The sequence below is a fragment of the Saccoglossus kowalevskii genome, chromosome 11 (genome assembly GCF_978046115.1).
Source record: "Saccoglossus kowalevskii chromosome 11, keSacKowa6.1, whole genome shotgun sequence".
Classification (NCBI taxonomy): domain Eukaryota; kingdom Metazoa; phylum Hemichordata; class Enteropneusta; family Harrimaniidae; genus Saccoglossus; species Saccoglossus kowalevskii.
Window position 1 is genome coordinate 35,759,388 of NC_140651.1, and position 14,919 is coordinate 35,774,306.

The 14,919-nt window shown below is 35.0% G+C and overlaps 1 protein-coding gene across 1 annotated transcript in view; it reads right to left on the reverse strand.

The window, feature by feature from the left end:
• LOC102806758 (xaa-Pro aminopeptidase 1-like) overlaps window positions 1–13,995 on the reverse strand; it is a 129,522-nt gene extending 115,527 nt beyond the window's left edge. The window contains exons 1-9 of the mRNA XM_085505354.1: window positions 13,927–13,995; window positions 13,055–13,165; window positions 11,378–11,441; window positions 10,405–10,509; window positions 10,195–10,302; window positions 9,562–9,720; window positions 8,373–8,471; window positions 7,872–7,953; window positions 7,523–7,739 (exon numbers count right to left, since the gene is read on the reverse strand). Coding sequence (XP_085361480.1) covers window positions 7,523–7,739; window positions 7,872–7,953; window positions 8,373–8,471; window positions 9,562–9,720; window positions 10,195–10,302; window positions 10,405–10,509; window positions 11,378–11,441; window positions 13,055–13,165; window positions 13,927–13,995 — 1,014 coding nt within the window. The remainder of the gene's footprint in view (window positions 1–7,522; window positions 7,740–7,871; window positions 7,954–8,372; window positions 8,472–9,561; window positions 9,721–10,194; window positions 10,303–10,404; window positions 10,510–11,377; window positions 11,442–13,054; window positions 13,166–13,926) is intronic.
• Window positions 13,996–14,919: the final 924 nt, after the last annotated feature.

Below are 14,919 nucleotides of genomic sequence, written 5' to 3' on the forward strand. Positions count from 1 at the left end.
AATGAACACACAGTAAGCTCAGTAGTGTATATTGTAGCCAGTATTTTAGCCTTGTGACTAAAGACTACAGTAACAATGATCACACAATAAGCTCAGTAGTGTGTATTTTACCCTTGTGACTAATGCCTACAGTAACAATGAACACACAATAAGCTCAGTAGTGTGTATTTTAGCCTTGTGACTAATGCCTACAGTAACAATGAACACACAATAAGCTCAGTAGTGTATATTGTAGCCAGTATTTTAGCCTTGTAACTAACGACGACAGTAACAATGAATACACAATAAGCTCAGTAGTGTATATTGTAGCCAGTATTTTAGCCTTGTAACTAACGACGACAGTAACAATGAACACACAATAAGCTCAGTAGTGTGTATTTTAGCCTTGTGACTAATGCCTACAGTAACAATGAACACACAATAAGCTCAGTAGTGTATATTGTAGCCAGTATTTTAGACTACAGTAACAATGAACACACAGTAAGCTCAGTAGTGTATATTGTAACCAGTAGTTTAGCCTTTTGACCAAAGACTACAGTAACAATGAACACACAGTAAGCTCAGTAGTGTATATTGTAACCAGTATTGTTGCCTTGTCACTAAATCTACAGTAACAATGAACATACAGTAAGCTCAGTAGTGTATATTGTAACCAGCAGTTTAGCCTTGACGCTAAAGACAGCAGAAACAATGAACACACAGTAAGCTCAGTAATGTATATTGTAACCAGTAGTTTAGCCTTGTCACTAACGACTACAGTAACAATGAACACACAGTAAGCTCAGTAGTGTATATTGTAACCACCAGTTGAGCCTTGTCGCTAAAGACTACAGTAACAATGAACACACAGCAAGCTCAGTAATGTATATTGTAACCAGTAATTTAGCCTTGTGACCAAAGACTACATTAACAATGAACACAGTAAGCTCAGTAGTGTATATTGTAACCGGTATTTTATTCTTGAGACCAAAGACTACAGTAACAATGAAAACACAATAAGCTCAGTAGCGAATATTGTAACCAGTATTTTAGCCTTGTCACTAAAGACTACACTAACAATGAACACAGTAAGCTTAGTAGTGTATATTGTAACCAGTATTTTAGCCTTGTCACTAACGACTACAGTAACAATGAACACACTGTAAGCTCAGTTGTGTATATTGTAACCAGTATTTTAGCCTTGTGAATAAAGACTACAGTAACAATGAACACACAGTAATCTCAGTAGTGTATATTGTAACCAGTATTTTAGCCTTGTCACTAAAGACTACAGTAACAATGAACACACAGTAATCTCAGTAGTGTATATTGTAACCAGTCTTTTAGCCTTGTGACCAAAGACTACAGTAACAATGAACACACAGTAAGCTCAGTAGTGTATATTGTAACCAGTATTTTATCCTTGTCACTAAAGACTACAGCAACAATGAACATACCGTAAGCTCAGTAGTGTATAATGTAACCAGTATTTTAGCCTTGTCACTAAAGACAACAAGTAACAATGAACACACAGTAAGCTCAGTAGTGTATATTGTAACCAGTATTTCAGCCTTGTCACTAACGACTACAGTAACAATGAACACACAGTAAGCTCAGTAGTATATTTTGTAACCAGTATTTTAGCCTTGTCACTAACGACTACAGTAACAATGAACACACAGTAAGCTCAGTAGTATATTTTGTAACCAGTATTTTAGCCTTGTGACTAAAGACTATAGTAACAATGAACACACAATAAGCTCAATAGTGTATATTGTATCCAGTATTTTAGCCTTGCCACTAACGACTACAGTAACAATGAACACACAGTAAGCTCAGTAGTGTATATAGTAACCAGTAGTTGAGCCTTGTGACAAAAGACTACAGTAACAATGAACACACAGTAAGCTCAGTAGTGTATATTGTAACCAGTATTTTAGCCCTGTGACTAACCACTACTGTAACAATGAACATACTGTAAGCTCAGTAGTGTATATTGTAACCAGTATTTTAGCCTTGTGACTAATGCCTACAGTAACAATGAACACAGTAATCTCAGTAGTGTATATTGTAACCAGTATTTTAGCCTTGTGACTAACGACTACAGTAACAATGAACACAGTAAGCTCAGTAGTGTATATTGTAACCAGTATTTTAGCCTTGTCACTAAAGACTACAAGTAACAATGAACACACAGTAAGCTCAGTAGTGTATATTGTAACCAGTATTTTAGCCTTGTCACTAAAGACTACAGTAACAATGAACACAGTAATCTCAGTAGTGTGTATTGTAACCAGTATTTTAGCCTTGTCACTAAAGACTACAAGTAACAATGAACACACAGTAAGCTCAGTAGTGTATATTGTAACCAGTATTTTAGCCTTGTCACTAACGACTACAGTAACAATGAACATACAGTAAGCTCAGTAATGTATATTGTAACCAGTATTTTAGCCTTGTGACCAAAGACTACATTAACAATGAACACAGTAAGCTCAGTAGTGTATATTGTAACCAGTATTTTAGCCTTGTCACTAACGACTACAGTAACAATGAACACACAGCAAGTTCAGTAGTCTATATTGTAACCAGTATTTTAGCCTTGTGACTAAAGACTACAGTAATAATGAACACACAGTAAGCTCAGTAGTGTATATTGTAACCAGTATTTTAGCCTTGTGACTAAAGACTACTGTAACAATGAACACACAGTAATCTCAGTAGTGTATATATTGTAACCAGTATTTTAGCCTTGTCACTAAAGACTACAGTAACAATGAACACACAGTAATCTCAGTAGTGTATATATTGTAACCAGTATTTTAGCCTTGTCACTAAAGACTACAGTAACAATGAACACACAGTAATCTCAGTAGTGTATATTGTAACCAGTATTTTAGCCTTGTCACTAAAGACTACAGTAACAATGAACACACAGTAAGCTCAGTAGTGTATATTGTAACCAGTATTTTAGCCTTGTCACTAAAGACTACAGTAACAATGAACACGCAGTAATCTCAGTAGTGTATATTGTAACCAGTATTTTAGCCTTGTCACTAACGACTACAGTAACAATGAACACACAGTAAGCTCAGTAGTATATTTTGTAACCAGTATTTTAGCCTTGTGACTAAAGACTATAGTAACAATGAACACACAATAAGCTCAGTAGTGTATATTGTAGCCAGTATTTTAGCCTTGTCACTAACGACTACAGTAACAATGAACACAGTAAGCTCAGTAGTGTATATTGTAACCAGTATTTTAGCCTTGTCACTAAAGACTACAAGTAACAATGAACACACAGTAAGCTCAGCAGTGTATATTGTAACCAGTATTTTAGCCTTGTCACTAAAGATTACAGTAACAATGAACACACAGTAAGCTCAGTAGTGTATATTGTAACCAGTATTTTAGCCTTGTGACTAACGACTACAGTAACAATGAACATACAGTAAGCTCAGTAATGTATATTGTAACCAGTATTTTAGCCTTGTGACCAAAGACTACATTAACAATGAACACTGTAAGCTCAGTAGTGTATATTGTAACCAGTATTTTAGCCTTGTCACTAACGACTACAGTAACAATGAACACACAGCAAGTTCAGTAGTCTATATTGTAAACAGTATTTTAGCCTTGTGACTAAAGACTACAGTAATAATGAACACACAGTAAGCTCAGTAGTGTATATTGTAACCAGTATTTTAGCCTTGTAACTAAAGACTACTGTAACAATGAACACACAGTAATCTCAGTAGTGTATATATTGTAACCAGTATTTTAGCCTTGTCACTAAAGACTACAGTAACAATGAACACACAGTAATCTCAGTAGTGTATATATTGTAACCAGTATTTTAGCCTTGTCACTAAAGACTACAGTAACAATGAACACACAGTAATCTCAGTAGTGTATATTGTAACCAGTATTTTAGCCTTGTCACTAAAGACTACAGTAACAATGAACACACAGTAAGCTCAGTAGTGTATATTGTAACCAGTATTTTAGCCTTGTCACTAAAGACTACAGTAACAATGAACACGCAGTAATCTCAGTAGTGTATATTGTATCCAGTATTTTAGCCTTGTCACTAACGACTACAGTAACAATGAACACACAGTAAGCTCAGTAGTATATTTTGTAACCAGTATTTTAGCCTTGTGACTAAAGACTATAGTAACAATGAACACACAATAAGCTCAGTAGTGTATATTGTAGCCAGTATTTTAGCCTTGTCACTAACGACTACAGTAACAATGAACACACAGTAAGCTCAGTAGTGTATATAGTAACCAGTAGTTGAGCCTTGTGACAAAAGACTACAGTAACAATGAACACACAATAAGCTCAGTAGTGTATATTGTAGCCAGTATTTTAGCCTTGTGACTAAAGACTACAGTAACAATGAACACACAATAAGCTCAGTAGTGTATATTGTAACCAGTATTTTAGCCTTGTGACTAACGACTACTGTAACAATGAACACACAGTAATCTCAGTAGTGTATATATTGTAACCAGTATTTTAGCCTTGTCACTAAAGACTACAGTAACAATGAACACACAGTAATCTCAGTAGTGTATATATTGTAACCAGTATTTTAGCCTTGTCACTAAAGACTACAGTAACAATGAACACACAGTAATCTCAGTAGTGTATATATTGTAACCAGTATTTTAGCCTTGTCACTAAAGACTACAGTAACAATGAACACACAGTAATCTCAGTAGTGTATATTGTAACCAGTATTTTAGCCTTGTCACTAAAGACTACAGTAACAATGAACACACAGTAAGCTCAGTAGTGTATATTGTAACCAGTATTTTAGCCTTGTCACTAAAGACTACAGTAACAATGAACACGCAGTAATCTCAGTAGTGTATATTGTAACCAGTATTTTCGCCTTGTCACTAACGACTACAGTAACAATGAACACACAGTAAGCTCAGTAGTATATTTTGTAACCAGTATTTTAGCCTTGTGACTAAAGACTATAGTAACAATGAACACACAATAAGCTCAGTAGTGTATATTGTAGCCAGTATTTTAGCCTTGTCACTAACGACTACAGTAACAATGAACACACAGTAAGCTCAGTAGTGTATATAGTAACCAGTAGTTGAGCCTTGTGACAAAAGACTACAGTAACAATGAACACACAATAAGCTCAGTAGTGTATATTGTAGCCAGTATTTTAGCCTTGTGACTAAAGACTACAGTAACAATGAACACACAATAAGCTCAGTAGTGTATATTGTAGCCAGTATTTTAGCCTTGTCACTAAAGACAACAGTAACAATGAACACACAGTAAGCTCAGTAGTGTATATTGTAACCAGTATTTTAGCCTTGTGACCAAAGACTACAGTAACAATGAACACACAGTAAGCTCAGTAGTGTATATTGTAACCAGTATTTTAGCCTTGTCACTAAAGACTACAGTAACAATGAGCACAGTAATCTCATTAGTGTATATTGTAACCAGTATTTTAGCCTTGTCACTAAAGACTACAGTAACAATGAACACGCAGTAATCTCAGTAGTGTATATTGTAACCAGTATTTTAGCCTTGTCACTAACGACTACAGTAACAATGAACACACAGTAAGCTCAGTAGTATATTTTGTAACCAGTATTTTAGCCTTGTGACTAAAGACTATAGTAACAATGAACACACAATAAGCTCAGTAGTGTGTATTTTAGCCTTGTCACTAAAGACTACAGTAACAATGAACACACAGTAAGCTCAGTAGTGTATATTGTAACCAGTATTTTAGCCTTGTGACCAAAGACTACAGTAACAATGAACACACAGTAAGCTCAGTAGTGTATATTGTAACCAGTATTTTAGCCTTGTCACTAAAGACTACAGTAACAATGAGCACAGTAATCTCATTAGTGTATATTGTAACCAGTATTTTAGCCTTGTCACTAAAGACTACAGTAACAATGAACACGCAGTAATCTCAGTAGTGTATATTGTAACCAGTATTTTAGCCTTGTCACTAACGACTACAGTAACAATGAACACACAGTAAGCTCAGTAGTATATTTTGTAACCAGTATTTTAGCCTTGTGACTAAAGACTATAGTAACAATGAACACACAATAAGCTCAGTAGTGTATATTGTAGCCAGTATTTTAGCCTTGTCACTAACGACTACAGTAACAATGAACACACAGTAAGCTCAGTAGTGTATATAGTAACCAGTAGTTGAGCCTTGTGACAAAAGACTACAGTAACAATGAACACACAATAAGCTCAGTAGTGTGTATTTTAGCCTTGTCACTAAAGACTACAGTAACAATGAACACACAGTAAGCTCAGTAGTGTATATTGTAACCAGTATTTTAGCCTTGTGACCAAAGACTACAGTAACAATGAACACACAGTAAGCTCAGTAGTGTATATTGTAACCAGTATTTTAGCCTTGTGACCAAAGACTACAGTAACAATGAACACACAGTAAGCTCAGTGTATATTGTAACCAGTATTTTAGCCTTGTCACTAAAGACTACATTAACAATGAACACAGTAATCTCAGTAGTGTATATTGTAACCAGTATTTTAGCCTTGTCACTAAAGACTACAGTAACAATGAACATACTGTAAGCTCAGTAGTGTATATTGTAACCAGTATTTTAGCCTTGTGACTAATGCCTACAGTAACAATGAACACACAGTAAGCTCAGTAGTGTATATTGTAGCCAGTATTTTAGCCTTGTCGCTAAAGACTACTGTAACAATGAACACACAGTAATCTCAGTAGTGTATATTGTAACCAGTATTTTAGCCTTGTCACTAAAGACTACAAGTAACAATGAACACACAGTAAGCTCAGTAGTTTATCTTGTAACCAGTATTTTAGCCTTGTGACTAAAGACTACAGTAACAATGAACATACAGTAAGCTCAGTAGTGTATATTGTAACCAGTATTTTAGCCTTGTGACTAATGCCTACAGTAACAATGAACACACAGTAATCTCAGTAGTGTATATTGTAGCCAGTATTTTAGCCTTGTCACTAAAGACTACAAGTAACAATGAACACACAGTAAGCTCAGTAGTGTATATTGTAACCAGTATTTTAGCTTTGTCACTAAAGACTACAAGTAACAATGAACACACAGTAAGCTCAGTAGTGTATATTGTAACCAGTATTTTAGCCTTGTCACTAAAGATTACAGTAACAATGAACACACAGTAAGCTCAGTAGTGTATATTGTAACCAGTATTTTAGCCTTGTCACTAAAGACTACAGTAACAATGAACATACAGTAAGCTCAGTAGTGTATATTGTAACCAGTATTTTAGCCTTGTGACTAAAGACTACAAGTAACAATGAACACACAGTAAGCTCAGTAGTGTATATTGTAACCAGTATTTTAGCCTTGTGACTAACGACTGCAGTAACAATGAACACTGTAAGCTCAGTAGTGTATATTGTAACCAGTATTTTAGCCTTGTGACTAAAGACTACCGTAACAATGAACACACAGTAGGTATCGACCAAATGTGAATGTAACGATTAATGATGTACCTTATCTACGTTGTCATAGATACCATAACTTGCTGAAGGGCTAATCCACACTTTGTTATTATTGGCTGCCTTGGTGTTAAGCTCACCCAAGAAGTTACTATATTCCAATATCTCTAAACATTTGTAATTTTGAGAAGGATCAGTGCAACCAGTGGTTTGTAGAAGATGGCTATTTATATCGTCTTCCAGCAGCGTACTGGGGTTTTTGATGTATAGACTGGAATATATAATAATGCATTATTGGAATTTATTGTAAATCAAATTCATGATATTAATGCACGCAAAGAATCAGTTTTGTTGCAATGAATCGCAAATTGCAAAATCTTACGGTACATATAAATACACTTACTATGTTTTGTTCATGGTTATAATTGTATACGCGAAGAATACAGGGTTATATGGTATATCCTCACCCCGCAAGTTGAAAAGCCCTGAAACAAGGGAAAACAAATAATTTAGTCGTTGACGTTTATGTACGTGGTTACACCTACATAGTGTCATAAATGGTTCTGATACAGTGGTAAAATAGTATTCTATTTATCTAGTTAACCGTTGAAAACCAGTGTGAACTAGAAAGTATCACTAATGTAACTTCTGTTTAACACAGTCGGTGGAAGTGAATGCTTTTCTGAACTGGTGTGTACACTGTTAGTTATTGAAACATTCTAGTGCGATTGAAGATACGAGAATTGTATTATGCTATGTTATTGTCATCATTTACTGTAATCTTGCATAATCATTAATTTTAATGATACAAAGTGAGCAAATAATAAAACCAATAGAGTGGAGAGTGATGGATTGCAACTGGGACGTTATGCAGACAAGTAAATTCACTTATATATTGTCTTACATGCAGTGTCATCTAAGGCGTGCAGAACCATCATGTCCACAACAGTATCAGTCATATAGTCATCTTGAAGCATTTTTAACTTCTCCCACCACTCTTGACCTTGGAATTGGAAAAAGTATAATAATATCAATTAAAGCTGTCTTATTAAGAAAGTTATATTTTGACTTAAGCATCGTGAACTAGTACATCAATAATTTAACATTTTTTGTATTATTCCTTGTTAGTTATCTGTACACAGAAATGCTGTAAATATGGATGTATGCTCACTTATGACATAACTAAATACATTGGATACTTGTATATACTCTCTCCAAATAGGATATACAATATATAGCATAGTTCAAGACTTTTATAGTAGTAAACAGTACAATATCAACGGTTATACTTGAAACTTGTTATGAACTCTGTGATAAGAGTTTGAGAGAATAGAAAGAAAAAACAAATATCCCCAACTCCCTGTGATAAAGGGCACAATTTGATGCGTCGAAAAAACCTGGCAATAAATAAGCTGCTCTATGATTGGTCTAATCTTTTACTCTTAGGGCTATGTAGCCAATCAGGTACAACCTTGTAAGTAGCTTCGCATTGACTTCAGACGGCTGTCGATTATAGGGTTTCGATTACTCGTTATTGGAGAATTGAGTTCACCTTTTATCAAAACTTTCTATATAACATGAAGTCCATTATTTAGTTTTTTTTTCTAGTATACAACCAAATAGCGTTTGTGTGTGTAATTACGAATATTAGAATAGAATTGACGTATTCATATGTAAAACGACAAAGTGTGTGAACTAGATTATATGAGCGAATAGACGATAATAACATTGTCAACCACAACTATTACAGTAATCACCATCAAGTTTATTCCTTGCGCAAATCCGTGCTAGAATATTTCAACACCACGGTAGTTACTAACGTGTGACGCTATTTATTTCTGTTTTAGTCATTTAGTTGTTCGACGCGAATGTCATGAATAATTAATTACATAATGTAATGCCTAAAGATGCTATTTGCTTTGCCAAATTTTAAAAGATATATATTTATCACAATATTTGCTATTGCGGGGTCTGAAAACCATAATCCGCAGTGCAGGACGGTTATTCTACTCTATACACGGAGATTAGTCTAATGACAACAATGTATAATGATGTTGGTATAATCTGATTCTCTATATACATTACACACTCACCCGTCCATTCAATTGCTAAAATGGAGAGTTTTTCATTAGTACATGTTGGTCTGTCAGCCCAAATCCCATCAATGAGGTTATCGTCAGGTATTGAATGCATCTCAATATAGGTGTCTGGCTGTGCATCTATGAATGCCTCTGCATACTTATTATAAGCACCTGGATATGAATTATAAATATAGTATCATATCTGACATTAAGAAAGCTAACTGCAATTAGATTTAAAAATACTGCAAACAATTTGTGTAATATTAACAGCTGTATGTATGTTTTGCATATAGTTGACGATTACCATGTATTTGGCATGATCTGAATTATTGCATGTAAAGCTTGACATAACATTAAGTACGGTAGACTGACTCTACTTGATGTTCATATGAAACCCATGTAAAATACAAGAGCTAGCTATGAGTCAAATTTCGCCAAACAAAAATGTGTCCTTAATGTGGAATGATTAATATCGAAATTTGTTCAACAATTATATATATTGTTTTGTTAAACATGGAATCCGGAATACCGTCGTATTGTAGTTACACCTTGCATAAACCAGAATAAACTATGTTGTTATACTGGTGTGTGAACTAAAATAAACCTTTGTTTCCAAATTAGTGCCAGTATCTAGTAAATGCTTACTGATTGACAACAATGTTGGGTCAAAACCAACTTTGTGAGGAACGGTCGCAGTACCACCTGTCAACTTTCCAATCAACCAGTCCCACTGAGAAGGAGTGTCCGCATTACCTGTGAAAAGAAACAAAAAAGTGTTTACATGCAATTCTTATTTATGAAATATATAGTTTACTGTCATTTTACTCTAAAACTACAACTAATAAGTGAATTTACTTGTCTGCATAACGTCCCAGTTGCAATCCAATTGTTGCTCAACTTGTAGACTGTATCTGCCGTCAGTCCATAAGGCAGCTTTGGTTTCAGTAACAATGGCAAGACCTGTAATTTGAAATGGCAACTCATTGCTTTACATACAAATATACAAATAAACCAATGGTTTGTATATCAACCATGGTATGCTAGTATTACGTGCTGATGGTAACGTAGCAGTTGTGGATATAAAATAGAGTATAGTGGGTGCATTGTAATTGGTTCATACTTATCGTTATAACCATGTGGATACATATATTTTTCATGCTATTTAACCATAACTTCGCTTCTTTTTATCAGATTTACTTCAATGTTGTATGTAACTATCAGTGTTTATTATCTCCAGTTATGTTATCAAAATTGAGTAGTTGTAGCCAGAGTTTCTATAGATTTATGCCGTTTTCGTGACGCAAAGCAACACACTTTGAACTGTATTCAGTCATTTCTATCAGTTTATATAAGTGTGTTCTCCCTGATTGGCTCAATTAAAACAACCAATCATATTAATTGACGCCAAGGATTAAAATTCTAAGGTGTGAATCCACCCTTGTCTTTAAATTGACAAAGAGTGTTAATTAAGACAGACTTCATCCTTTGTACTCCAAGTGATGCATTGTTCCAAATCGTCCTAGCGTATGTAGTTTTTGAACTAGCTCTATCTCGTTGCTGTACAACTGAATAAAAGCGTGTTCACCATTAGAACATTGCACACTGGTATACCGTCTACTGCTTGATGTATGTACAGTCTATCTGGTGAGATTTAAAGATCCTATACTGTTTGTGGCAGTTTTCCCCCACAATACTCTTTATTGTCCACCAAGTCTAACAGTGAAAACTCAGTGTATTGTCACGAAGATATCCCTGCTAATACACGGATGGAGAGGAAGCTTATTCCTCGCTTACATAAACTCTAATATAAATGCATAGTGATACGCACCTGCTGATCCTGTGAACCCCGTTATCCATGCACGTCGTTTGTGACACTCTGCTATATACTCACTCTGAAAACAAATAATGCACGTTATTTACGTATGGTAGGAATCTATTCATACTTTTTTGTGCAAGTTCATAAATCGTATGACATATTCATTATTATAGCTATACATGGAGTTCCATGTATTTTGTTTTGTTGTTCATGCCGCCCAAGTTCTAGACTTGAGATATGACATCTCCACCACAGAAACCACAATTTTTTTATTATACACAACATGATAGCCGTTTGATATATATATTGTACCACATGGGCATCACAGTGATGTGCAATCTGCATATGAATACAATCACCGTAATGTGCAATCTGCATATGAATACAATCACCGTAATGTGCAATCTGCATATGAATACAATCACCGTAATGTGCAATCTGCATATGAATACAATCACCGTAATGTGCAATCTGCATATGAATACAATCACCGTAATGTGCAATCTGCATATGAATACAATCACCGTAATGTGCAATCTGCATATGAATACAATCACCGTAATGTGCAATCTGCATATGAATACAATCACCGTAATGTGCAATCTGCATATGAATACAATCACCGTAATGTGCAATCTGCATATGAATACAATCACCGTGATGTGCAATCTGCATACGAATACAATCACCGTAATGTGCAATCTGCATACGAATACAACCACAGTAATGTGCAATCTGCATACGAATACAACCACAGTAATGTGCAATCTGCATACGAATACAACCACAGTAATTTACAATCTGCATACGAATACAACCACAGTAATTTACAATCTGCATACGAATACAACCACAGTAATTTACAATCTGCATACGAATACAACCACAGTAATTTACAATCTGCATACGAATACAACCACAGTAATTTACAATCTGCATACGAATACAACCACAGTAATTTACAATCTGCATACGAATACAACCACAGTAATTTACAATCTGCATACGAATACAATCACAGTAATTTACAATATGCATATGAATACAACCACAGTAATTTACAATCTGCATACGAATACAACCACAGTAATTTACAATATGCATACGAATACAACCACAGTAATTTACAATCTGCATACGAATACAACCACAGTAATTTACAATCTGCATACGAATACAACCACAGTAATTTACAATCTGCATAGGAATACAACCACAGTAATTTACAATCTGCATAGGAATACAACCACAGTAATTTACAATCTGCATACGAATACAACCACAGTAATTTACAATCTGCATACGAATACAACCACAGTAATTTACAATCTGCATACGAATACAATCACAGTAATTTACAATCTGCATACGAATACAATCACAGTAATTTACAATCTGCATACGAATACAATTACAGAAATTACCAATCTGCATACGAATACAATTACAGAAATTACCAATCTGCATACGAATACAATCACAGTAATTTACAATCTGCATACGAATACAATTACAGAAATTACCAATCTGCATATGAATACAATCACAGTAATTTACAATCTGCATACGAATACAATCACAGTAATTTACAATCTGCATACGAATACAATTACAGAAATTACCAATCTGCATACGAATACAATCACAGTGATTTACCATATTTGCTTAAAGAAGCATGACGACACTTACATTATGGGGGTCCTCTGATGGTATAATGTATGCATTTATGCCTTTAGCTGCCATTTTAGTTCTAAGATCTTCCAGTCGTTCCGTTGTTTCTGTTACAGTGTCAGGATATACCTGTGAATAGCAAATAACATGGACGTGAAATTAAAATGTAGGACACAATAAATTGTTGTGTATGTTGCAGTATATCAGTCTTAAGTAATTTGTGTACATACATTATTGAAATTGTAAATAACACAACAGTAATACAATGTGTGATGATAACTTTAATGGTCATAGACAATATATGTGTTAACGAGTGTTCATTGCATTGTTTGGCATGTGCTTTGTCACCAGATTCTATTTAGAAGGTACATGGAGCTAGGGCTGCCCCGGTGACCTCAGTACATTGGACGACCCAGTACTAAGCAATACTACTCCATGCGCAGAGTTATTTGAAGGGCCGGATATTTCCCGTCTTCAGTAAACGAAAAGTTGTATGACTAAACCCCAATAGCAAGTCCATAGATTAGTTAGGATGACAACCTATATAATGTAATATAATATATAATGTCAACGGAAGCTTCTATGATTGGTTTAATGCTGAGAGTAAGACGAGTCTTTAAGATGTGATTAGCTCGTGTGGCATTACAGGGCGGTGTTTATGCAGAATCTTTATAATGTGACACTTTATATGCTTTCAAATATCAACTAATTTGCGTTGGTTGCGTGGCGACTTCTGGTACCGCTCGGCTCGTCGACGGCATTAGACTTTATTTATTGGAATGAACGAGTTATTATCCATGTGATAGAGACAATGGAGAAGCTTAGTGACGACAACAATAGACGTTGCCATATTTAGCATGAGGGTCTAGTATATACATTTTCCATCTTACCGGGTTTTGAGGATCTGTGCAGTCTCTCTGTGTTTCAGGAACTGTGTCACGTTTACTTCGCTGATACATCATAGGATATGCACCGTATAAATCCTGTGGTAGACAGTAGCTAAGGTGCAACGCTGTAGGAATATCATAATATCTCGGGAATTAGTAAAATAAAATGACAGTAGCATTTGATATTAGTTTACAGCGAGTGATCCGAATCCGGTTGCTTCAATATTGTATATTACAATATATGCACATGAAATAGATATACGTGACCCGGGATATGTGACAATAGATGAGAAATAGGTACTGATAGTGACAATATATATATATATGACAATATAGGTGTATGACAATGGGAATACATGAAAATACATGTCAACTTTAATGTTGTATTGGCAACATTGGTGTATATCCCAAAATCAGTCTATAACAATATAATATTATGTGTACTATCTATCAGTCAAATCTCGTGGCCAAAAAAATAGGCCTACTGCTGCTCAGCGATTGATGGAATTGGATTTTTGATCGGTAACCCGACATCACATTCTGCCCGTGAATAAATACCAAAAATAGGCATGAGTGAATCTACCACAGACTTACCAAGATTTATTCACTTGGCTGTTGTAGACCATAATTACGGTTTCCAAAAGTCACAAGTGTTTGTGTATGATAGTTAAAAGGCGGTAGTCGTCGCGCTGTGCACGTGTGATCTTCGTGTTAATAAACATTGGTTTCTCCATAATCTAATGCGCTCTTCTAATGGAAATAAGTTCGACCCGAGGTTCGACCTGGGCGATACTAGCACTAATTACCACCCGTGACTCCTCGATACCTTCTCAGCGCCTAATAAAATACGTAATTAAAGCTTGGTAACTTCTCTGTCAAGAGGTCTATATATATATATATATATTTGTATTAAATCCAAAATAATTCATACAAAGTGAATGGAGATGCCAAACGGTAATTTGTATTACATAAACTATATAGATCACACTTGTTCTT